At 36.9% G+C, this 26,954-nt stretch overlaps 1 protein-coding gene across 1 annotated transcript in view; it reads left to right on the top strand.

Annotated features, from left to right (window-relative positions):
- The window catches only part of COL4A1 (collagen type IV alpha 1 chain), a 144,501-nt gene that overhangs the window by 16,311 nt on the left and 101,236 nt on the right, over positions 1–26,954 (top strand). The window contains exon 2 of the mRNA XM_081312673.1: positions 18,577–18,627. Coding sequence (XP_081168799.1) covers positions 18,577–18,627 — 51 coding nt within the window. The remainder of the gene's footprint in view (positions 1–18,576; positions 18,628–26,954) is intronic.

Below are 26,954 nucleotides of genomic sequence, written 5' to 3'. Positions count from 1 at the left end.
ATGAGGAAGACAATTTAGATAGAGTATGTTGGGGGGGGGGAACTCCACCCATCTACATTCCCTAAACATTTCCCCTGCCCATTCTATGTTCCATTTTCTAGAATCTTTTTCCTTGTCATCAGGTGTATTTTGGAGAAAGGAGTAAGGGGTCTTTTGTATTTTCATTGTTATAAGTAGATCTTGCAGTATTTTGTTTGTGTACGGCAGTCCATATTTCCCTTCTTCTATCTCCTCCATCTCTAGGTCCTTTTCTTCTGCTTCAGCCTCTGGTTTCTGGTTTATTTGTTCATAATTGGTAGTTGTTATCTGGGAACTTTCCAGTTGTAGCTTCAGTTTGGAGATTTGGTCATTTATATCATCTCGGCTATTTTTAGTCTCTTTATGGTTTTTTTAATGTCCTCTTTATGTGCAACAATTATTTGATGAATTAGCTGTAGCATGGAGAATATTTTCTTCTGAAACGTATTTGTTTTTTCTTGAGGCATCATTCTTAGAAATCCTCAGGTGTCACTAGTCTCAATAAGAGTGGAACAAAGTTTCCTCTAGTTTTCTGGTCTTTATATCTAGCCTTTATAATCCAGCCCTAATGGCAACATTTTATAGTAATCCTTTGTCTCATGTATCCTGAAAATTATCAGTCAGGCAAGGTTGTAATCCACAATATTCCAAGTGTTCAAAATGTTCAACCTCCCTGCAGCCAGACATATTCAAAAGTCTTTTTTTCTCTCCCACTAGCTCTTGAGATTAAAAGTCCAAGCTCAGTAGGTATTTATAGTCCAAGAAGGTCAGGATGATAAATATGCCAAAATATTTTCCTTTATTGGTAGCTGTTCTCCCTTCAGCTGAAAGTCACCAAGCATCCAAGGGACTAGTTATAGTGCTGCACTCAAATTCACCATTAGATGTCATTCAAAGTCCATTTTCCATTCTTAAAACAAAAGGTTGATTTCTTATATTTTTATATTTTCCCTCAGTGATTTTTTTCCAAAGAGAAAATATTAACAATTATCTCAGTTCTCAAATTTATTAAAACTATAGCTTTGTATTATTTTCACTTCAGTATTGTGTATTTGTGTCCCCCATAAAAAATTTAAAATGCCGCTTCTGTTCACATCCGGAGGTTTTTAGCTTCTTCTTTTTTTTAATCCCATTTATATCCCGCCCTTCTCCGAAGACTCAGGGCGGCTTACAATCTAAGCACAAATCAAATTAGCTTAGCAATAGCCTTCATTCTATGTATATGCCTGCTTATTAGGGCTTTCGCCCCCCCCAGCGGCATCATTACAAAGTCAGCTTATTGCCCCCAACAATCTCGGTCCTCATTTTACCTACCTCGGAAGGATGGAAGGCTGAGTCAACCTTGAGCCTGGTGGGATGCGAACCTGCAATAATTGCAGGCAGCTGGTGTTACTTAAGGAGGCATTAGCCCACTGCTCCACCAAGGCCTCCACCAAGGCCTCTTGGAAGCCTTTCCCAGGAAACTCAGTTGTAAAATAGTAAAGAAAGGATCGGTATTCTCACCCAGTTCTAACATGCTGTTTACAATGTGCTAAGAGGTGTGGCTGGTTTTTCCCCTGCCAGTTTAGAGGGATTTCCTTGGATCAAACAGAAAGACCACCATCTCTCCATGATCAACAAGGCACCCCTCCTCTTCATCACCTCTTCGGGGTGACTTTGGGCACTTTTCAGGGCCCCCAGCAGGGCGAAATCAGGTGCAGAAGGCAGAGCCCTGCCTTCCTGCATCCAACTTATCACGACACAAAACTGGTAGTCTGCCTTATCTTAAATCAGGTGTTAGAATTATCTGGGTATTGTTGTGTCTTTGGAATTCCAAGGCAAGATACCTCTTTATTTTGCCTGGCAATGAAGTATTAGTAATATCCTTAAATTCCCTCATGAAACCAAGCTGTTTTATCTGCTGGGTTCCCTTTAATAAATGTCCGTGACATGAGCCAGGGGACAAGAGAAATGCAGTCTATTCTTGTATCATTTAACATTTGAGTTTACTTACCTTGAGTGGAGATTTTAGGATCTTGAATCATTCTTTGTCTGGGAGATGATTTAGTTTACTGTGTATCATAACCTATGAGTTGACAAAGTATACAAAGTGGCTGCCATGACATTTTAGTTTCTTTTCTCCGTCTCCCATGGAAATCACTGAGATGGAAAATTCCTCTGCCATGGCTGGGACTGGTATAAAGCTGTGCTATTGCTGAGGACATAGGTTAAAAAGGCATTTAAAATATGGCATAGCTGTGCTTCTCTTTTGCCTTGTTGGTTCTTCTCCATGTAGTAGTTAATGAGTGACATATTATGGTTATGTCTTAATTCAGAGGTTCCAGTTCGCTTGAGGATGATTTGGACTCTGATGAATAGCTTATCTAATTTCACTAAAAACTTTCAATATCCCCTTCCATTACCTCTATTACTTTTTGGGCTGGCTTGCTTCCTTCCTTCCTTCCTTCCTTCCTTCCTTCCTTCCTTCCTTCCTTCCTTCCTTCCTTTTTTCCTTCCTTCCTTCCTTCCTTCCTTCCTTCCTTCCTTCCTTCCTTCCTTCCTTCCTTCCTTCCTTCCTTCCTTCCTTCCTTCCTTCTAGAAGACCCAAAAAGAAGACTTTTATGTTCAGGCAAACATGAACAGGAGACCATAACAATAACTAAGGGCCACCTGGTCAACCACAATCATAATCAAGCAGTGGACATATTCAATGGCATGGTAGGCATACTAACTACTGTAAGGTCTCAGTTGCCTGGAGATTGCTGATCAAACTCTTGCTGCAAGAGAATACTGTATTCCAAACCAGAGCCCCTGCTCTATGCTGTCCAAGGTCCTGACAATTCTTGCAACCTTGAGCTTACCTGATATGACCCTGCATTAACTTAAGTTTTATAAACAATACAGCACTTTCTCTGGAAGCTTAGTACTGTGTGATTATGCCCCTTCTTCTAAGTCTCCACTTGATTAGTAAGAAGTACCCATGGTGAAATGGTCTTTTGCATACAGATTTATCAGCATTACAAAAGCATGGAAGCTTTCCATCCAATTCTGAAGCCAATAAAAGACTATGTTTTAAGTGAGAAGCTTCTAAATACACAAAATTTTAATGACAACTATTAATTAGAACATACTAAAAATAGCATGTCATTCCAAAAGTGCTTAAAGTGGTATTCTGCACAGTTTCACTTTTTTGGTATATTTTTAGAATGGAAAATTGAGATATGTTGTGCTTTGTTTTTATTGTGAAAATTATAAATAAATGATAAAAACAAGGTTTTCATCTAGGGTCTGTTTATACTGTGATGCTTAGGTAAATAACACCACAATTTTAGAAAAGGGTATATTCTGGGAAAGAAACTGAAATGACTAGAAAGCTTTATTCTCTAGGTATTCAGATTAAAAAGACAATAAAAACCAATCAGAATGTTGGTGTGGTAGGCTTAGAACAGACAGGTCAAACTTGCAACGTCACATGATGTCGTGCAACGTATTGGAGCTTTTTCTCCATTGCTGGCAATGGAGTGGGCGCTGTTTTGAGATGATCCGTCCGCCCACGGCCCGGCAGTTTGACACCCCTGGCTTAGAATATAGACTGAAAATTGCAACTTTCAGTTAAAGGATGGCAAAATATCTCTGTATATTTGAAACAAATATTATCAACTAGCATGTTATAATTTGGAGAAATCGATTTCTGTTTTTCACACTAGTTAGTTTTCCCCTCTCTTTGTTAAAGACGCAATGTTCTTTATAAATGGGCAAGATGCAAAAGTAGATTATTTTTCTGTAGAATTATAAGAGATTTATGAAACATCATAAAAATAGTAATAATTTCTCAAACTGTTTAAATATTGCAGATGTTTGTCACATAGAAATATGCTGCATTATAAGACTGAATAATTGTTAATTAGCCCTAACCACTGCAGGACACCTTTTTGTTAATGCAGTTCTCTATCAGATAAATGCTTGGCTTTATAACAAATTGAATGATATTTGGAATTAGAGATAGATATGTCATGCCCATTTTTTTAAATTTCAGTTTTGCATTTATTCACTCATAAATCAATTATACATGTATTACATTTTCATGCCATTCAGCAGTTTCTTTTAACTGAAATAAACGTGTATTATTTTTATGTATTTTTCCTAATAAATACATTTTAGCATGCAATCTAACACATTCATTTTTGTACACATTTTTTTGAGTTAAGAATTGCATTTCAAATTCTGGGTATGTGCAGAACTTTAGATCCTTCATTTTGGTTATTTAAAAATGTAAAATAATTATTATTGCACAAATGCAAGCAAAATGTAAGTAAGCAAAGTATGATGAAAATATGCCAGTTCCATTATTGCCTGTTGTTCCCTTAGTACACTTCAATATAAGATTTAATTTCAATATTGAGAAAAAATTCTACATAAAATACATAGAATAAACATGATTGTATACTTATTCCTATTTTCAAAAAAAGAATCATTGACTATCTGTTAACATAAATGTGTAATTGTTCTAATCATGAAAAGAATAAGGATGACATTGTAATGTATTCTAAATAATTTCTCCTTTAGAACTATGATTTGTATTAAAGTTGCTTTGTATGTGAAAGAAGCATTTCATTTTTGACCTTTACATGAAACTTATTGTTGTTTCTTTTCTGGATTAATTCTTCTGGATTAATGGAAAGATTTTCTTTTTCAAACTTTCTTGTCAATTCTATAGAAATCCCAGCTTTTAAATAGGAGATGATATCATACTGAATGTTAATTATTGTAAATTATTGAATAATTTCATCAGTGAGCTGTCTAAAATACAGACATATTCCTAATTCTAAAAATAATAATAATAATTAACATGCAGTTTTATCAAATGTACAGAACAAAATAGAAAAAAACCACCTGGCATATTATGTCAGTTATATAGATGATATATATAATTATTAATTTAATATATTTTGTGATTATGTTTATATCATAGACCTTAATTTACAGAACTGGCCAAAGTAAAGATGGAGATCAAACACTGAAGTATTTTATCTCCTCTTGTTTTGTGGAAGGTTCCCTTTGTTGGTGGGAACTCTTATATACCAATTTATTTGGTACCCAATTTCTATTCATTTATGATTCATTTATAATTATAAGTTATAATTCAATATCTGAAATGAGTTTTCAAACAGTGTATTTGTAAGGACCTGCCTCAATCCCTCTTCCCAGAAAGCAGAACCCCTGGAACAGCTTCATTCCAAAAGGAACTTTTATTAAGAGAAGTTGACAGCAGGCATGAAAAGCAGGATTTGAGGGTTTTTCACATGAATTAACAGGTTAAAAGAGCAACTGGCAAACCCCACCCCAATAGTCCATCTGGTCAGTTCAAACGGGCCAATCTCCAGGTGTGAACCCACCATGGGAACAGGGTTGATAAGGCACCGTTCCCAAGGTTGTTAGGCTGTTAGGTGTTCGTGCCTGTTCTTCCACAGCTAGAGATAAGGCAGATGGCCAGAGACACATTCCATTCCCACCACAGGCTGGCAGTAAGGGAAATATATCAAAGAGCAGGCAGATAGAGGAAAGCGGAGAGGATACATGGTAGCGGCTATAGCAAAATGGAGAAGATACATTGTAGCACCTGTAGCTTCCTCCCCTCCCCCCAGGAGTAGGGCAGAACGTGCAGGAAGATGGAATAAAGAAATTACACCCCACCCAATAACCAGGTTCTGACAGTATTTTTCTGTTCTCTATTTTAATAACACTTTTTTATTTCTTAGGCATTTACATCTGATTTCACATAATTTTAGGCCTAATTTCAAAACCTTTTAAAAGCTGTTGGCTCAGATCCCTAATAATAGCTTAATGAATGCTGTTAATGGCCATAGAAATCAGGAATATCTCTGCATGATAACAGAAGTAATATATTTGAGGTCTTCCTGCAAATGGGGTGGAGTAAGGTGAAGTCATAAAAAGATTTAGTGAACATCCATTTCTAATCAATGAGAATACAGAAATATGCCCAGGAAAGGATGTGTTCTGAAATACACAGGTCCTGGGTTTAAAATTTAAGCATTTTAAATTGAGCCACGAAATTGATTGGAACCCTGTCTAATATACAGTAATCTGAAAATTCTACCATGGCCGGTTTCCTGCCGAAACCATTGCCCTAAGCCAAATAAGGGGCTGCTGCTCCATGGATAATGATTACAAAATCTTAATTACCACCTCACACCCAATTCATGCTAAAATTGATAATGTTATTTTCTAGCCCTGTTGCCTCAGAAAGTGAAAGCAGGATTCAGAAATACAACTATGGTGTGAACCAATTTAGTCAAAATGATGCAAAGGATACAATTTTCTTTTTTTCCCATTCAGTCATGTCAGATTCTTGGAGATTGTCTGCACAAGTCCCTGCAGTTTTCTTGGCAGATTTTACAGAAGTGGTCTGCCATTGCCTCTTACCTAAAAGGATATAGTAAAGACCAGAAAATTTCCTGGTCTTCAAACCACTGAAACAGATCCCACCTCCTGTGTCAGTGTTTCACTAAGAACTAAAAGAAAAGGAGTCCTAAAAATGAACTGCATAACTGTTCTAAATTTGCTAATTTTCTCTTGGCTTCCTTTTAATTGATTTATCTGGTCAATTGGAAAATGTATCTTCATTCCCTCTTTAGAAATGACAAATGATGTTTTTGAACTTTCCAGCCTAGTTAATAAAGCATGAATTCAGTATATAAAAAAGATCATAAAAATATATATGTACATTTCAGAAATGAGTTTGGTTGTTAGGTCTGATTCTATCAAAAAGTCCATGTATGCTTGTATTAAAAAAATACAATTTGCTAATTTTATTAGCGTCTTCCAAGTGAACCTATCCAGAACTATGACATATGATTTGTTTGAAGCCAGCACATCTGTAAAGTCACTTTAAAGATTGATGTTTCAGAACATATTATGAAATGTCAACATTTGGCTTATTTGTTAATGGACAAATGTATTCCCAGTATGCATCCTAATATTGACAACATAAAACTATATATCTCTTCAAAACTGAGAAACAAAAATTCATGATAAATATATTGAAAAATGCACAATACAAATTGTTAAGGGAATTACAAAGAAGTCTCAAACTGATTTTTAAGACATCTGTGTTGTAAGTATCAGTCGAACCCTTGGGAACAAATGCAATAATGCATTGGAAGAAAATGTCTTTTATATTAGCCTTAAGTTGCTTAAAAACAAGCTGTAAGAGTAAACAGGGATCAATAACTCATGAATTGGAATGACAAATTGTACAAACTGGTATCCTGTTTTTGAAATGTTTTTATTTGTGAAATGATAATCACATTGTGAATTTTGCTCAGTACAATACTTCTTATTTCATTTTGGCAAAGGACAAATCTAACACACTTTCATTTTATTATCCTTAAAACATTTTGCACATTTATATTTTTGCTCTGTATGTTGTATCCATTGTAGGTTATCATTCTGATAAAACTGTTTTGGAAGATTGATTTATTGAGGAAATGCACAAATATCCCAATTCCAAAGAATCTGTGCTGTATCTGGTTTCTGGACTTCTCCATCTTATGACTCAGTGATGTTTTATGCCTCTCAGGAGATAATATTGTTTTCGTATATGTACATGTTCTATCTATCTCATCACCTGAAGGTTGAGAGAAAATCATTAGGAGCTCCAGGATTCCAAAAAAGCAATGAAAACCATATTATAATATATGCCATGGACATGTTATACTACAATATCTAGAAGATTCCTAGTCCTCCTGTGGATAATCATTAAAGAGAGATCCAACCTAGAGAAATTTCCAGACAGTGAGAACAATTAGTCAATGGTTTGCCTTGAGAAGTTGTGGGTGCTCCATCACTGGAGGTTTTCAAGAAGAAAATCAACTTTCCTGAAGAAAAAAATTCCTAAGAAGCAAAAAAAAAAAAAAAAACCCTCCAAAAGTGAAGGAGGGGGGATCTTTGCCCCACCCTTTTACTAACAGAAGCAGCGAATTAAACCTTTTATGGAGGACCAAAACATATAGAAATGAAATGAATATAAAACCTAAATGTGGATAAGTTTGAAATTGCTGAATGGTTAAGATTCTCATTTTAAAGGCAACTGTTTATTTTGAAAATTGAAAAATAAACTGGTACTGACATCTAGTGATGGATGAAGACTATGACAGCTATGGCTTTCATACAGGACTTGGCAAAATCTGGAAAAAACTAATCCCTGCTTGTGACCTTCAAAGTTCTAACAATAGAGAACAGCTGTGACAAAAAAAGAAAACAATCTAGGCTGCAGACAAAGAGAGACTTATAAACTTCAGGAAAAAAAACCTTCTTGAACTTTTTGGATTACAAATATCTACTTAACTATGGCTCCAAAGCTATTTGCAGAGAAACAAAACTTTGATTCTTGGCCATTATGGAAAATCAGAAACTTGCAGAAAGAACTTATCAAGAAAAAATAAATACCTTTTAAGAGGAGACATATGATATGCTGCAACTAATTCAAATAACAATGATTTCAAACCACAAAGAAATCCAAAATAGCTTTGAAAATATAAACCAATTCATCTCCAATTTAACTTTACAACAAAAAAAATCCCAGAAACAACAATAGAGAAGGAGCAGATAAAACAGATAACTGAACACAAATTCAAGGATAGAGACTTAAAAATGGAACCTAACAAAACAAAGAAGTATGATTTATTTATTTATTTATTTATTTATTTATTTATTTATTTATTTATTTATTTATTTATTTATTTAAATTTCTATACCGCCCTATTCCCGAAGGTCTCAGGGCGGTTTACAGGGCAGCATAAAATACAATATAAAAAATAATATAGAATTAAAATACATTAAATTAATTAAGCCCAATTAAAACAATATTTAAAAAGCTAAAACCCCTTCAGTCCAGGCCTGATAGATCAAAAAAACAGGTTTTCAGGTCTTGGCAAAATGAACGCAGATCGGGGGCGGTCCTAAGTTCCACGGGTAAATCATTCCAGAGGGCAGGTGCGCCCACAGAGAATGCTCTTCCCCTAGGAATAACCCGCCGTCATTCCGCAACCGGCAGTATCCTGAGAAGGCCCTCCCTGTGGGAGTGCACGGGACGAAGGGAGCTTGATGCCGGCAGCAGGTGTTCCCTCAGATAACCCGGACCCAAGCCATTAAGGGCTTTATAGGTCATCACCAGCACCTTGAATCTCACCCGAAGGGCAACCGGAAGCCAATGCAGCTCGCGGAGTAGAGGTGTTACATGGGAGTATCGGGAAAGTAGAAAAAATTCACAAGAAATATTGGATTTGGAAAAGACAACTTATACTTTAAAACCACAAAACAAATTTGAGGATAAGAAAAAAGATTGGACAAAATGGACTGCAGAGATGTCAGGAACACCACTAGAACTGAAGAGACAAGAAATTATAAGAGAAACAAAGAGAAAAAGAAAGAAAAAGATTTTCAACAAACATGAAAGGGCAAATGCCTCTTACAAAGATATTGGGCTTACCTTTTATATCTACAGTAACACAAGAATATGGAAAGATTCTTTGATTCAGCAAAACATATTGAGTAAGAAAGTTACTGGGGGGAAAAAAGGCTAAAGTGAAAATTAAGAAAATAGACGATGGGACCTATCAGAGAGAATATTTAAAAACAAAACACCTGTTTGAATATGGCTAAAGAAATAGAAAGATTTTGGATATGAATTTTATTTTAAGAGGGAGCAGTCTCTCAAGTAACATAAAAGGCTTATATGAAGGAAATATTTTAGATATTTAAATGTGATTGACTTTAAGAAAATTATAATGGATTAAAAATGTGTTTAATAAGAGTTAAAAGACCAAATGACTAGATTTATTAAATGGAATATTTAAAGATTAAATATATCGTTAATTATGGTAAAAAAAACCAGAATATTTTTGGAAATAAATATGTATTAGCTTAGGGGAAACATGGATTTTAAGTAGCATACTATCTTTTTATTTTTCTTTAATCTTATTCTTCTTTCTTTTATTTTAAGTCTTATTTATTCCTTAAGACAGGGCTTTTCAACCTTCTCACCCATTGTACCACTTTTAGGATAAGGCACTCTCTGAGTATCACCAGTTGCCCAGCAAGGTGTCAAAAACGTGACCAAAGAAAAAAAATGAAAAAAAAATGGTACATGTAGTCCTCGACTTACAACATTTCGCTTAGTGACTGTTTGAAGTTATGACGGCACTGAAAAAAGTGACTTATGACCATTTTTCACACTTATGACTGTTGCAGCATCCCCAGGGTCATGTGATTTACATTCGGATGCTTGGCAACTGATTCATACTTATGACGGTCAATGTCCCAGAGTCATGTGATCACCTTTTGCAACTTTTTGACAAGTGAAGTCAATGGCTGGGGGGGGCAGCTCATCACTCAGGTTGCAGGGTGCCTGTGTGGCGGGAATCCATGAGTCTCTGGTGGAGGGGGGGTCTGCGGTCGGTATTCTCCTTCCTTCCCTCTCTCCCATTGTCCCTTCCTTCTTTCCTTCCTTTCTTACCTCCTTCTTTGTCTCTTCTTCCTTCCATTCTTCCCTCCTATTGTCCCTCCCTCTCTCCCTCCCTCAGGTTACAGGGTGCCTGTGTGTGTGTGTGTGGGAGAATCCATGGGTCTCTGGTGGAGGGGGGTGGGACTGGGGTGGGTGCCCTCCTTCCCTCCCTCTCTCCCATTGTCCTTCTTTCCTTCCTTTCTTACCTCCTTCTTTGTCCCTTCCTTCCTTCCCTCCCATTGTCCAGTGCTATGCCGCCCAGACCCCAACCTGGAGAAAATCATGGCCCTCCCTGAGCACGCACAGAGGCAGAGGAGAGTGCCACCTTTAGGACATGACAATATTCAAGTACCACCAGTGCAACCCAGAAGGGTGCAGTAAGTTGAGAAATATTGAAAAGAATAACACTTTGATTCAGCTGATCAAGGAGAGTATTTATAGCTAAGTGTTGACATGAGGGGTCCTTGGTGCTCTCTGATCTTGGTTGTTTTCTTGCAGATTTTCATTACCCAAATTATGAAACATCAGCAGTGCTAGTAGGTAGGGAATGGTGTTTGCTGTTAATTTATATTCTAGTAGTGGGTTGCCCTGTTAGTATAGGGAGGAGTGATCTTAAAGGTTTTTTGTTTCTTTGCAACAAAGCTCAGAGAGCACTATGCTTTGATTCAAATTGGCAGAAATTTGCTATGAAAAGTAAAATAATTAAAATTTGGGGGGCCAAGGAACTTGATGTGTAACATATTACAACTGACAGGAAGAAATAAGAAACTCTGGAGAAATCAAATATATCGAGATTGAAAGAGATTATAACTGCTTGAAAACTGTAGCTAATCAAGGAAATTACAATTAAGCAGATTCAAACAAGAGAGACAATGCATGTAGTGAAGATGTCAGGGTAGATCTCACTAGAAAGGGAATTCTAATGGAAAACATCCTTAGAAAGTCCACTTTTCTCTCCATTATCAGATGTGTATAATGGCAGAGGAGTTTGCTGCAATGATGAAGTCTCCAGAAGTCTCCCTTCTGCCTTGCTCTGTCCACCTGGAGATCTCCCCTCCAAGAAGAACATCTGTAATGTCAAAGCCTTTTCCTTCCCTTCCTTCTATCCCCTCTCCCCTGCCCTTCCTTCCCTCCCATCTCCTCCTCCCTCCTCCCCTTTCCTCCCTCTCCTCCTCCCTCCCTCCCTTCTCTGGAGCTTGAGGTTGCTAAGTGAGGCCAGTAAATACTCGCTGCAAGGAAAGCGAATGGGACATGCAGCAGAGGGAATCAGCGTTTCTCAGCATGCACTGATCAGCACATACTGAGAAATGCTGGATCTTGAACTCCTTGTCCCAATTGCTTGCCTTGCTGCAAGGAAAGTGATTGGGACGTGCAGCAGAGGGAATTGGCATTTCTCAGCATGTGCTGATCTCGCGCTCCTGACAGTCTCCCTCCCTTTGTTTCAGCTTGCTTTCTGCAATAGAAAGCAAGCTAAAACAAAGAGAGGGAGACTATCAGGAGTGCGAGATCACCGATCTCGCTCTCCTGCAATCTCTCCCGCTCGGTTTCACCTTGCTTTCTGTTGCAGAAAGCAAACTGAAACAAAGAGAGGGAGACTGTCAGGAGTGCAAGATCAGCGTGTGCTGAGAAATGCCGATCTCATGCTCCTGGCAATCTCCCTCTATTTCCACTTATGAAGGTCAGGGCTGGCCTTATGGAGTCACCAGAGCTCCTGTGGGCCCAGGAGAATGCATACACAGGGGCGCTGATCAGCTGACAACTCTGTACCACTGGCCTCGACCTCCACCAATGGGCTACAGTCAGCGGAGGTCAGGGCCAGCTGTACAGAGTCGCCAACAGTGGGGGGGAGGGAGTCAGGCGGGCACATTTTTCCCTCCACATTCTGATGGCTTCGCCTACCTTGGCGCAGATCAGAAAAAAAATGTGCACCTTGATTCCTACCTGCTGCTGCGGGATGAATCCTGGGGACTCATTGCCACTTTGCTTTCCCCTCCATAAAGAACCTTGGGAAGAGGAGAGGGAGGAGGAAAAGAAAATGAACACCTACCTGCCAAGGATGTCTCTGTCTCCTTCAGGCTCAGGCTTGCTTCTGGGGGAAGGTTGCTGACAATGAGTTCAAGGGGAGGGCGGGGCCTCACTCTGTGCCTGCGCTCTTCGCCTGCAGGCTGCCAGCAAGCAGCATGTTTTCCAGCAGCAAGTGAGCTGGTAAGGAGCGGGGGGGGGGCAAGGGGGAGGCAGGGGGGGAGGAAAGCAACACCACGAACCACCAGCCAGGTGCTCGCGTACCACCAGTGGTACGCATACCACCGGTTGAAAAGCCCTGCCTTAGGAAAGGTAAAAGTATTGGGATGGCTTACATGAGAAAAAATAGACTTAAATATTTAAATGTAATTAACTTTGAGAAAATCTTAACCAGTAAGAATGTCTTGAACATTCTGGGAGAAACAAATGTAAACAAGAACTGTAAACAGGATCTATGATGAAGCAACCAGAATGACTAGATAGAAAAGAAATATTATATTGATGTGATTATTATCTATAGAAATATTAGAAAAAAATTATACTCAATTGTTATCTACCAAAACAACGAGAATTGTATTAACCTAAGGTTAATATGGGAAAAAGAGGAAATCAGGTAAAGCTATTATGTGGATTTTAGAAACCAAATAAATGTTTTTTAAATGTAAACCCAAACAACACACTGTTTACCAAATATTAAGGTTTAAAAAATTGTTTAAAAAATCAATAAAATATATTATAAAAAAGAGTCACAAGTCTGTTGCTTGGGGGAATCCTTTGGCAATTTCTAAAACCAGCTTTCTTTGGGGCTTTTCAGCCTCCAAAGTCCTCTCACAATCAGGTCAAAAATGATGTTGATTATTCATCTTTTTTTGGCAAGTTGATATTCCAAGGCAGTCCAAGACTGACAAATGTGCAGATGCAACATTTGGCAAATGAAGCTTTTGTGTCATATGTGCTCCCACCTGGAGATATTGCTGTTTCACAGTCTGAAGGATAAATAAATAAGAATGTCTTCTGGAAGTTCTGCACAAATTCTTGCCTTTTTAGGATTCTCAAAGGTCATTCTTCCATTTTCTCCCCAATCCAGGTGCTCCTTAGTGGAAGGCCAAGGCTTTTATTTTCACAAATTTCTGGGTCTTGTTCTGTGATCTGTATAAAGTAATGGCAAACACTTCAGGGTAAAATTGTGTGAGGGCTCAAATTTACTTGCCCCTCCCATTTTTTAAAAAAATTTGCCCCAAATCATGAAAGATCACTCTTCCTCTGTAAAATGCTGAAACCCATTTAAGTCTTGTGAAATTTGAACTTTTTCACAACAAAAAATCTTTTAAGCCACTTTTAAATTAAAAAATATATTTTATTTGCAAAGTTCATAGGTGCCCTCCTAACTCCTGATCTGTAGTGTTTACTGTACTGTATTGATCTATATTCTTCACAAGTATCTATAGTTCAAATATGAATGTTTCATCTAAATTCAGGAAAGAGAGGTCCATTTCTTTTTCAATTTATCTAAAGGATATGTCTTCCCACAGAAAAAATCCACAGATGTTTGGCCTTGCTGGTTGAACCAATGAGGGGACGCTACCCAAAGCAGAAAAAGATCAGAATGCTCTTGGAAACTCCTGGAAAATAAACATTTACAATTAGAAATGTAAAACTTTTGAAATAAAAAAAAAGAAACTCCTTTCCTAACACTGGAAGTTCATAGCCATTTGGGATTTTTAGCAAACCTTGTTGTTAAACATTTTGGTTTTTTTAATGATTTGGAATGCTAAGACTAAAGAAACAAAAGCATACTACTTTTTATTAATTAAAATTATTAATTAAAATCCATATATCACTTTGTTTTTTTTTAAAAAAATGCCTGTGGGACAGTTACAATTACTTTTGCTTGCACATTCTGAAGATGGGAGGGGGGAAAGACCATTGGTAGGTCATGTCTTTGAGTTCAGTTTTTTCCCCACCATCAACAACAGCATTTAAAGCAAAGCTGTCTGTATATGTATATATAGCTCTTTGTCACATATAGAACATAGTCATTAATGAAAATGTTTGGGGAGAAATGTGTGCCATATAAATTAATCAGAAAAGGTAATCCAGAAATGTTCCAGAGGCTGCTGATCTACAAAGTCTGGCATCCCCAAAGAGCATTGCCATTGGTGAAAGATTTTGGGAGCCCTAGTTATCAACACATAGAGGGCACAACTTCCCGCTGAGTCCTCTTATGTCTTGGTCTTAAAACTGATGAACCTGGGTAGCAGGTGCAGACGCTGGGAGTATTACCATTTTCTAACTATTCTGAATCAAAGCCGTTGTACTGTAATTAATCCCTTGTTAAGACTTCTATGGTCTATATAAACAGATGCCATTACCATTAACAGCTCTCTCTCCAGATAGTTGAACTCGTGGAAACACCTTTATCATTTAGAAATATCTTTATTGCATGTAGAATAGCTTTCAGCATGGTGAGGTGCACTCAGATGATGTTTGTCAGTATTTCCAAGGTCAGAAAATGGTAATATTCCCAGCGTCTGCACATGAGGACCCAGATTGTTGGGGGCAATAAAGCTGACTTTGTAATAATGCCACTTGGGGGGATGTATGAAAGCCCTAATAAGCAGGCATATACATAGAATGAAGGCTACTGCTAAGCTTGTAAGCCGCCCTGAGTCTTCGGAGAAGGGCGGGATATAAATGGAATTAAAATAAAATAAAATAAAAATAAAATGTCTGCTGTTATCACATGTTTGCACGTTAATGGAGCAGGAGAAGTCTCTAGGGACAAAGGAGGAGCAAGTCCATCCCAGAAAGGGGAAGGAAGAGGAAATACATCATAGGGTAGGAGGGTCTGACTGCCCACATTGTAATTTCTCCAAAACAGCCACGTGGTGGCAGCACAATGTATATGTATTGTGGAGTGTCACAATGTAACACACAAGAAGAGGAATGGCTTGAGAGACAAAGCAAAATCATGAACAATGAGGGACAATGTCTAAATTATTATATAATACAACGTACTCTGCAATCTGTGGTAAAAATCCAGTAAGAAAGAACACATTGGAGCAAATGACTTAGACCTGGCAACTACCATAATAGTCTAAGCTTGGTTTTTATTAACCTTGCATAATGTGCCCAACAACTAAAAAATAAGCAAGGTGAAGTTGTTGTGTGACTAAATCTACTCTGTTTTGTTTTTCCAGCTTATCCAATCAGCTCTCTTGGGTTTTCATTTTCTGATTCTATAGGTCAAAGGCCAAAAGAACTATGGCCTATGATTTGCAAATAAATGTTTAGCTTAAGATCAGCTGAGGGCCAGGGTGGTAAAGGTGGAGGCTAGCTTGGTACTAGTTAGCTACGTGGGAAAAACCTACTTAATAAAAATACACATACTTTTCCCCTTCCAGAGAGACCTTTCATAGACAAATACATTTTTGCCATTGGTTCTGGGTCATTTCATTTATTCCCTTCTCCACAGATTCCACAAAAAACTCTTTTTTTAAAGGGAAGTGGGTTCATAGTGTTGGGAAAAAAATCTTCATCAGGTCCAGTCCAAGGTGGGAATAATCAAAATGAAGACTGTTTTATAAAGAAGGTTGCAGTTTATTAAAGAGGAGAGCGAGACAGAAAGATGGCTCTGGGAAAACTGACCACCTGTTGCAGGGAGTGGTGGATTTTTATACCTTCTGGGGCTCTTGAGGTTGTTTCATGTTCCTGTTTGAGGCTTTATATTTCCTGTGTCATGTACTTTGACCTGAGTCTGAGTGTGCCCTTTTGGTACTGGTGGGTTAATCCTATTATTTCTCCTGTCCTTAGAATTTGGGTAGGGGTATATAGATTTTAAAAAGGGATGCAGTGGCTCAGTGGGTTAGGATGCTGAGCTTGTCAATCAGAAGGTCGGCAGTTTGGCAGGTCGAATCCCGAGTGCCGCGTAACAGAGTGAGCGCCTGTTACTCGTCCCAGCTTCTGCCAACCTAGCAGTTCGAAAGCACATAAAAATGCAAGTAGAAAAATAGGGACCACTACGGTGGGAAGGTAACAGCGTTCTGTGTGCCTTTGGCATCTAGTCATGCCGGCCACATGAACACGGAGGCGTCCTCGGACAAGCGCTGGCTCTTCGGCTTTGAAACGGAGATGAGCACCGGCCCCTAGAGTTGGAAATGACTAGCACGCGGGGGAAATTTTACCTTTACCTTATATAGATTTTAGGTCCCTTGGTCTTCCTAATAGCTTCCTGGCTCCAACCTTCCTGAAGGGATTATTACATCTGCATTTCTAAAAGCTGGCCTCTGCCTAGTTTCTGCTTGGGGAGAAGGGCTGGGACTGGTTTCTGGGGACTAGCTCCTGTTTTTTTTAAGATGTTCTCCATCATTCCTTTGGGGAAATATATTCTTCCTTTTTTATATTCCCCAAAATATTTCTTTATCTGGATTCTTCCCACAATAGGTTTTGAGTACCATGCACAGTATGTTTTGAGAGGCTACCTTTCTGAAGAATTAAGTTTGTCATGGGTTTTTATCTTTGCATGTTTATTCATACATATATTTTGAGAGTCCCCTCCTGATTCTAATGAAGACTACTGATTCTTAAATTACTTGTTTCTAAGACTAAGTTCACTAAAAAAGTTCACTAAGTTCAGCTAAAAAATGCTTGCTTGTAGTCTTCAGTGCATTTTTCTAGATTAATTAAGTCTGGATTAGTAATGAAACTTAATTAATATAGAAAATGCACTGAAGACTAACAAGCAAGCACTTTTTACCTGTCTATTGAGTGAACTTAGTCTTAGAAACAAGCAATTTAAGAATCAGTTCGCAAAACCATACTGTTACCCTGCTGGACTATTTCTATTCTATATTATGATGTGTATGGTAGAATAAGCTGTGGCAATTGTTTTCTCTTAAAGAAATTGGTATAAATGTTAAAAAGTATTTCAGATATAATCTTGGAATTTTAGATTTTAGATTTTCTGACAATAAAAAATGTAGCCTTTTAATTGTTTCCAGAAATTTTGGTCAAAGTAACAAGAAGGTCCACCTCAAAAATACTTTATAACTCTCTTTTATCATCAGATAAAAATGACTAGATCAATTAAACTGTATGAGGGTTTTGTTTGCTTCCTCAAGAAATTCTGAATAGATCAGGAAACTTCATCAGATGTTATTTCCCAGACTCTTTATTAAATCACAGCTCTAGTTCCTGGCCTCCAAATAATAGGACATATGGAGTAGAGCTCTTTTGTATAAATTGCAATATCTAAGAATGATAAAGGCAGGAAAGGCTGAATGTCTCTTAATATCTCTTACTAGTTGTCTAGTAGGGTCAGAGATGGTTAGTGGAATCTCAAAGGTGTGGGCTAGATTGGAAAGTTTAAAAGACGATCCCAACAAAAGGCAATGCTAAAGCATGTTTACATTGTTGCCAAGAAAAATAGAAGCTTGTGCCCACAAAGTCACCAGGAGTTAAGCTCAATAATATGGAATTTTTATCTTTTTTAAAAATTGCAACACACAGGTCTATGCATCTGCCACGTGTATAAAGCAGGGTGTCTCTGTTGCTATAACACAGTTGTATACCAAATATTTCTGTGGACAAATTACTGTCATGAATCAAAGCACTATGATTATTCTTAATAGTATTTTTGCTATAGTATGGCAAGTGCTAAATTTATATCCAGTATATCATGCGGTATGATACTGCAGGACCCTTGATTTCCTATTTCCCCAGTTCTTTGGGGTTAAGCAGAGAAAGGGTATCTTTGCAATAGGGACTCCAGCAGATCAATTCATAGATAAAAGCTTCAAAATATTTTTTTGTTTCCTAAAAAATACCAGTATTGCAGTTGCAGAGATTTGTGTTCTCTTTATCTACAATCTAAATTAGTTTTTTAATGGAGTCAACATTATTTAAATAGCCTGAGCGGACAAATATATTTTCAGTACAAGCAACTTTTTCTCTAGCAAACTTTCTCTAACAAAGTCTAACCTTCGTTGTAGATATTACCAAATTGATGGATTACTTTTTTTTTTAAATTACAGGGTTGTTCTGGCTGTGGAAAATGTGACTGCAGTGGAGTGAAGGGGCAAAAAGTAAGTATTCTGTATTTACAGTATTTTTCCTTCCTTTTGTTTTTGTCAATTTTGAATAAATCAGGATCAATGAACTTTTATACCACCAGGGCACCCAATTTGGGAGGGGGGGGAATAATATTAAGCTATGTGGAAGTAAAAATTGGACATAACCAAATTGGAAAACATAGCGGAGCAAAGATTAAGATAAAAGCCGTGATAAATGATTGGGCTGCCTGAGGAATTGCCTCTCTCCCTCCTCTCTCCACCAACAAACATTTGAAGTAAAGTTTTGCAATAACCTCTGAAATGACTTGCTTTTGGATGCCTGGAAACTATATAAGGACAGGGTTTTTCTAATATTATATCCACATGCCTGAGAAACTTTATATTACAAATCTCAATTTTTAATGGTTTTAGGAAGGACATTCTTTGTAGGATCATATCCACTTTATTCCTCTGGGAAAACAGTTTTAGGAAACCTCATACTTCCTTATGGACATTTTACTAAAAACCCTTGCCCATTTATAGAAATGCAGAAAACAATTTATTAATAAAATCAAGCAGTCGGCTGAAGAGTCCTATCAAGTTCACTGAACAGAGCTTTTATTTGAGTAAGACATATATCAGTGTTGTTTAATAAACATTCTGTAAATCATATATCTTAAATTTTAGAGTATTTTATGTTCATTCCTGTGAACAACTAATTCAAGTCTTTGAATGCATGGAGGGATGGCAGAAAAGAAAGTTATTTTTAATGCAGGAGGTACAGAGATTGTAACCTTGAAATCTGAAGTTCTTGAGCCTTGGACAAAAAAAGAGAGAAAGGCTTAATAGAGTCCAAAGATTCCACTCATTGACTTCCTTAGTATTAATTGTGCCCCACCCTATAGTGGTTGCTAAAGACACAGTCGAAAGGCAAGGTGTATAAAGGCAAGGTGCAGCAGGATCTCTAAGTCATCAAAGATGGGCTCAGCAGATTTTGGCAAAGCCACGTGTTAAGCTAGGCCTGTCTCACAGATTTATAGGATTACCCTAGAATCTCATGGAAAACGGCAAATGGTATGATAGAACTTTCCTCTATCCCCATAAAGGTGAATATGTAAATCTGTGGATAAATATTTCTGAAAAGTAATTTAAAATGTGACTGGCTGAAATGGAATGGAGATTGTATCATTGTATCATTTGGCCTTGATCTAGACATGGGGTTCTTAGGAAACTGCTTTATGTATCAGTATGTATGGACCAAGTTGGTCTATATTATACTGCCCGGCCATAGCTTTCACAGAGAAATTGTTCCTGATTCTACCTGCAAGGAACAATTGCATGCAAAACATGTTCTCTGGCATGCAGTTCTCCATACATGTTCCCTTTTTTCAAGATTGGGATCCTCTTCAGTTGTTGTGTTGTTGTTGTTGTTTTTAAATTAGAAGCTATTTTATATCAATAGGCACTGAAGGAAGACCCTACCCCCCTCCTCAGATAGAAGAAGAAATCTGGAGGCAGGAAGAAAATTTAATCACAACAGTTTAAATCTTTCCAAAGTAGAAATAAGCTGTCCCCCCAAAAAAGAATTAATTAAATCACAAGTCCTTTTTAAATTAAAACAAAAACTCTGTCTAGCTCATTTCCAGAACCCACAGCCTCAGACGAACCCAAGTGCAAACAAACAACTTGAACAAACATTGATGATAACTTTAACCAAAGGAATGCAGGACCAGGCCTCAGCAGTTAAGGCTGACAGGATTAGAACAGAAACACAGAAAAATACATAAAATACATGAAACACATCAGATTCTTTCCTGAGACAGGGATTAACTTTTAACCTTTTTCCTAAACAAGATTGGATAAAGAAACTAGCCCATCAATAGACACTGCTCCACGAATCAGGAATGACACTTTGAAAACTCAGAAATTCAACGAATCAAAATTGACAATTTTGAAAACCCTGGAAAGGTATAAAGACACACATTTGGAGAACACTCTTTCTAGCTGGCCAAGAAACTTTGCTGAATGTCACTCATCTTAGTTTCTTGCTATTAAAAAACTTCTTTCCGGCAGCTCTGCTTCAATTCAATTAATTCTCCAAAGCGCTGATCATTGAGTCCCGGGCGGAAGAATCCCCAAGGGAGGGGCTCTTTCCTCTCCACAGTACTGTGATAAAGACAACCATTTGATTAATGGGGGGAGGTAAAAGCACCCGTTTCCACTTCCTTTCTTTTAGTTTTTTAGCTGCTAGTGTTTAGGTCAACAGTGCTTCAATAGGCACAATCTCTACTAAGAAGACAGAGGTAAATTAATTTTAACTGTCTTAATTTTCAAGATTCAAAGTGAATAACATTCATGAGTTTACAAACAGAAGTCATCAGGTATTTTTAATAGCTATTTATAAAATCTGATCATCAACAAATTCTTAATTTCAATTCACCCATTTTTTCTTTTCAGATTTGTATTAATTTGTGTTAATTGTAGACAATTAATTTGTGATTTCCCAAATCCATTTTGTGATGACAACTACCACAGTTCTTCAAAAAGAAATATATCTGAGTTAGTACAATACAAACTAGATAATTACTAATAGAGGTAGAAGATGATTATGTGAATGCTTCATTAACTTCATTAATGCTTCATTAACCTGCTGCCGGCATCAACTTCCCTCCGCCCTGTGCGTTCCCACAGAGAGGGCCTCCTCAGGGTGCCACCGGTCAGTGAATGTCGGCTGGTGGCCCCCAGGGGGAGGGCCTTCTCTGTGGGCGCCCCGGCTTTATGGAATCAGCTGCCGGTTGAGCTCCGGATGGCACCTGACCTTCGCTCCTTCCGATGCGGTCTGAAGACCTATCTATTTGAACAAGGCGGCCTGGCCTGATGGGGGATGTGTTGGGGTTTTTATTGTGGATTTTTTATTACCATCTATTGTTTTAGCTCGGGCTATTATTTAATTCTTTTTTAATTTTTGTATTCTGTATTTTTATATGTGCCCTGTTCACCGCCCTGAGTCCTTCGGGAGAAGGGCGGTATACAAATATAATAAATAAATAAAATAAATAAATAAATAAATAAACTGTATTTCCCCCCCAATCTATTTAAAGACCAAACTCAAAGTACAAATTCTGACACTTAAAACTCATAGATAATGGCCTTACCTCAGTTATGACATTTACATAATACTGTATAATATAATATACATAATAGCAGCGGATTACAGGTAGAAAGTAGAACACTGGTATTTTTTCTGTTTTGTATGAAGGAGACAATTTGATGAACAGGGATAATGTATCCAACAATCTGATGCTTCTTAATTTTTAAATCTCTGGTATTTCTGTTAAATCTAATCCATTAGGATATCGCAGGCCTACCTTTTTAAAAAAATATGTCCAGCAGTAATGACAGCGTAACGTTTGTTGTTGTGTTGCACACTTTAAGTTAGGTATAAATTAAATTTGTATTGTAAAAGTTTCTGTAGATACTAAATGATAAAACATGTTGCAGTAATATGAGTTTTTGTTTGTTTGTTTTAATTCCAATTTAGTCCAATGTGGGCCCTGATAAAAGGAGGGTGATGAGTTCCATAGGATTGTTGGTTTGCAATATTTGCACCCTTGCCTAAGACATCAGTCACATCTCATAATGAGTGGCCCTTATTGGACATGCAAAATCCAAAATCAAACATATTGTTTTCTAGCTCAGTGCAATAATAGTGTTAAATGTATTTTTCAACAAGATTTTTTCCCTGTTTAAATGTCATTATCAAAACCCTACAAAATTTTGGAAAAGAACTATGATATGATACTTTAATGGGCAGAATTTTATCAAAATGTTCTGACCTCTTGCCTTCTGAGCTGATCTCTAGACATAATTATTTTCAGTGTGTCATTATGGGCTTAATAGTTAACCTACCCTCACATTTCTTTCACATTTTGGCTAAAGAATTAACTCAAAGATCAACAACCTTTTCACGTTTGAGATGGTATTACACGTGATTGGTATGAAAGTTTCCCATCCCCGATTTGAAAATGATTTCAAATATTTAATTTTTTTTTATTTTCAAACATTTATTTTGGGGAAATGCATGAAATTTGCTAATAGATTAGAAGCTGCCCAGAGTAGATTATAAGATGGGTTGCTATATAAGTGTTTTAAATAAATAAAACAAATAAATAGTCGATAATTGAGGTCCTAGCATCAACATACTGTTTCTAACTAGACAAATTGCACAAAAATAAAACTGTTGTGGGAAGTGACATTAATGAAAATGAACAAAAAGTTTTACTTTTCTAGATCCATCTGAAAATTTTCTTAAGCAGAAGCAAAATAAGCAGGTTGTTTGTGTCTGAAAATGTAACTACATGGATGAATGTAATTATAGTATTCATATGGCACACTTCCAAACCTACTCAGTAACACATAGTTTCATATTAACACAGCAAACTAAATCTGATACATTGATATTAGCTGAATAATAGCTTCAAATAATGTTGATATTATGCTGTTATTAAATTAACGCCTACCTTGAAAAAAGAACCTGGTGGCTTAAATCTAGCTGGCTCACCAAATGAGCTAGTATGAAAAAATATTTAAGAAATTTTTTTTTATAACAATTCAGATTACTCATTCGTCCCACATATTTTAAAGAACATTTTAAAAGTGATGCTTTGTTCATTAATTTTGCAAGAAATTAAAAAAACAAAAACAAAATTAAGCAACATCTCAGAAAACAGATTTAAACTGGAGACATTCTTTTTAAAAAAGGAACTTGTGATAACAGCATAAAAAAACTGCTGCGGATATAGGTGTCACTATGCATGGAAAAAACAGATCTTATAAATTTAGATCAAGACAATGTAGAGAGACCCATAATTTGTTTAGATTGGCATACTTATATTTCTTCAATAAAAGAAACAAAAACTTTAAGGTTTTAGGTACTGTTTTTGAAAAGAAGAATAACAATCTTTAACTTGTATTAAAAATGAACAAGAAAGATAGTTACTTGATGACCGAAATAACTTTTTTAAATAATCAAAACTTCTACTTATATTTTGATTACTCAGAACGAAAGGATCAAAAGATTTCAACATTTTGAAACTTCTGTAGCTGTTCAAGTACTTATTTAATTCCTGAAACATTAACAAAGATTGGACTCGATTGGATTCCAGACTGTCCTCTGGAAAAATTCTGTTTAAACAGCAAAAGCAGCTCTGAGATTGTTCAAATTTTATTTAAATTATTTTGAAATAGCAAATCAGTTCAGTGGTCATCAGTAGAATATCTGATCTAGTGCAATACCATTTCTGTCACATTTCTATATTCTCCTGGAAAACATTTTCATCTCTATTAATCTTTCAAAGTGGGTGGTACTTATTATTCTCCCAATCCATTAAAAGTAGTCTTCCTTTAGAAACTGCCTTGGATAGTGACCATTTGCAAACACAACAGTAATAAATTGTAGTAAACAATCAGGGCTTTTTTTGTCATAGAACGCTCAGAACGGAGTTCCGGCACCTTTTTTGGATGGAACCTTGTAGGGTAGGCAAGGCGGGTTGTATGACATGTGTGAGTTCCGGCACCTTTTTCTTTTACAAAAAAGCACTGTAAACAATAATTAAAAATCATTTCTGGTCCAATGCATTCACTCACACCCATATTTCTGTACCTGACAACATTTCACACTGTAATGAGAGTAACACTGGTATTGCTGCCTAAAACAGTTTTATCTAAATGAGATGAAAACAAACAGAAATCTACATAATGTCTCTCTCTTTCAGTCACATTTTCACTTAGTGACCATTTCATTGGAACTAATGCTAAAAGTACTTGGTTTCTTTTATTTACATATATGAATAAAAAAGGATCTAATTACCAGGCAAAATTCAAGGGGGCTTCTTTGAAATTCTTCTGTAAGTAGAACCTCACACCTGTGAAGCTACACAAAATTCTTAATCTTTAAATTCTGGGTTAAGGGATCATTACTTAGTTTATTATCATTAATGGAAGAGAAACACAGGAGAAAGAATGTAGGCCATTGAAGTCAAACTCCTTGTTAGTGCAGAAATCCAAATTAAACATTAAAGACTGATGCCTATTTTGCTTCAAATATTGTGTTTATTTTAAGCAGCACTCATTGAAAAGTTCAAAGAAATTGTAACAAGTGCAAAGAGAAAGTTAATGAGAATAAACAGGAGATTGGACTGAAGGAACTGAATATGTTTAGCCTTGAGAAGAAGATTGAAGATAACCAGACAGCATATGATAGCACTCTTCAGAAAAAAGAAAGAATGTTATAAGAAGAGCACAAGCTGCTCTCTATCTCCAAAGTTCAGAATATGGAATAATATTCATTGTTGGGGATGCTTTAATTTGGATTTTTACAGAAACGGGGAGTGGAATTTGACTTTGAGATTCTATGATATTTATCTTTGACAAACTGGTAGCAGTTTATTATCTATCATTATGTGGGTACCTAAGTTCAATAAAAGATAGAATAAAAGAATACAATAAAACAACTACTGATAAAATAATATATCACAAGTAATTATAACATATCAGATATAAAATAAGCCTGTTACCTTAAAGGCCCATAACCCTGACATATAATAAACTAGAATAATATGATAACCAATAAATAGCGACCAACAAGGTAGTGACCAATGAAATTTGGGGGAGAGGGCATAACATCGAAAACTTGGTATCCAATCAGATTATGAAATATGCGTATGGCACCAGGAGACACAAGTACCGTATGTATCCATACAAATGTTGAGACAGACAAAAGAGGAATTGTTTCTTGGGTACTGCAGATGGTACTGCCTTTGGTTCTAAGACAGAGAAACAGGCCACCCTCAAATCAAAGAAGTACACTCCTCTCCCCCAGTCTTGCTCTTTAAAACTGAAGTTTAAGAAACCTTGGAATTTGATACCACCGTTTAAAGAAAATATTATTAGGACTGGCCAGCTGTTTCTAATGTTGTTCTTTGAAAGTGCTTTTGTGCCTATTCTAGAAGAGCTGAAAACTGGTGAAAAGAGGGAGGGAGGGAGCATTAACAATGGCACCTCCTAAACAACACTTCTCAGAAAACCTAGGCAGAACCTTGCAGACATCATACCCTCAAACTCTCTTACAACTTTTTCTGAAATATTGTTTGCTAATTAAAATATCTTGTAAACTATTAACAAAGAAGATTAAGCTATGAATGTTGCTTGATATTGCTCTTCTTGTTAATGAAGTTGCAAATGTTTTATACCGTAGTAAATAGAAATACATAGAAACACATATAAATTATTCAGTTAAACTGCTTTTGGCTACAATCTTATAGCCTGCAAAGTGTTGCAGAAATTGTCACTGATTTTCTCATTTGAGGTCAAAGTCAAGGCTCCAGCCTTGAAGAAAGAAATCTGATTTCCCCTCCTTCTTCCTTAACAGCCTCTTTGGCTGCAGTTTTGTGATTTTGTTTCATTGCTGCACATGCTTACCATTGTTGAAAGAAATCAGGGTCTAGTCCAAGCTGGGAATAAGCAAAATGGACACTGCTTTAGAAAGAAAGTTGTAGTTTATTGAAGAACAGAGCCAGACAGAAGGATGGCCCTGGGAAAGCTGACCACATGTTGCTAGGAGTGGTGGGTTTTCATAACTTCTTGAGCTTTTGTTTGGAGTTGTTCCTGTAGCATGACCTGTGTTTGAGTGTGCCTTTCTGGTATTCTGATGTAGTGGGTTAATCCTATTATGTCCCAAAGGTCATGTACTGGTTCCTTGGGGCTATGGCTGATGATTGTTGGATTTTTTGGTGTGAGGGATGATTGATTCTAGGGATCTTTGTCTTTCTAATCCAAGCTTCCTGGCTCCAAACTTTCTGACAAGATTATCACATCTGCATTTCTGCAAACCTGGTTTCTGTTTGGAGCAGAGAGACTTGGGGGGGGGGGTTGGTTTCTGCCTTTAAAATCCTTTGGGGAAATATATTCTGCCTTTTTAGTATTTTCCAAAATATTTCTTTCTCTGGATTCTTCCTACACCATGTTAGTTTGTACGTAGGAAGGACTCCAAAACTATTTTGGTGGCATAGTGCAGAGTTACCATCTCTCCTTGCCTTCTCTTACCTCCCTGATACCAAATGAGATATAAATAGCATAGATATTGATTTAAACTATTTCCTATTCCAACAGGAATGCTTTTCTATCTTGAAGTGTTGGAATAGGAAAGAGTTTAAATCAATATCTAGGCTATTTATATCTCATTTGGTATCAGGGAGGTAAAAGAAGGCAAGGAGAGATGGTAATTCACATTAGATCTCTCTGCACTATGCCACCAAAATAGTTTTGGAGTCCTTCCTACGTTAGGTCCTTCCTACCTAACA

This window comes from Vipera berus (assembly GCF_964194415.1).
Source record: "Vipera berus genome assembly, chromosome: 1".
In the NCBI taxonomy this organism is placed as follows: Eukaryota; Metazoa; Chordata; class Lepidosauria; order Squamata; family Viperidae; genus Vipera; species Vipera berus.
Note: the sequence above shows the minus strand (reverse complement) of the source record. Positions and strands in the feature narration are given on the sequence as shown.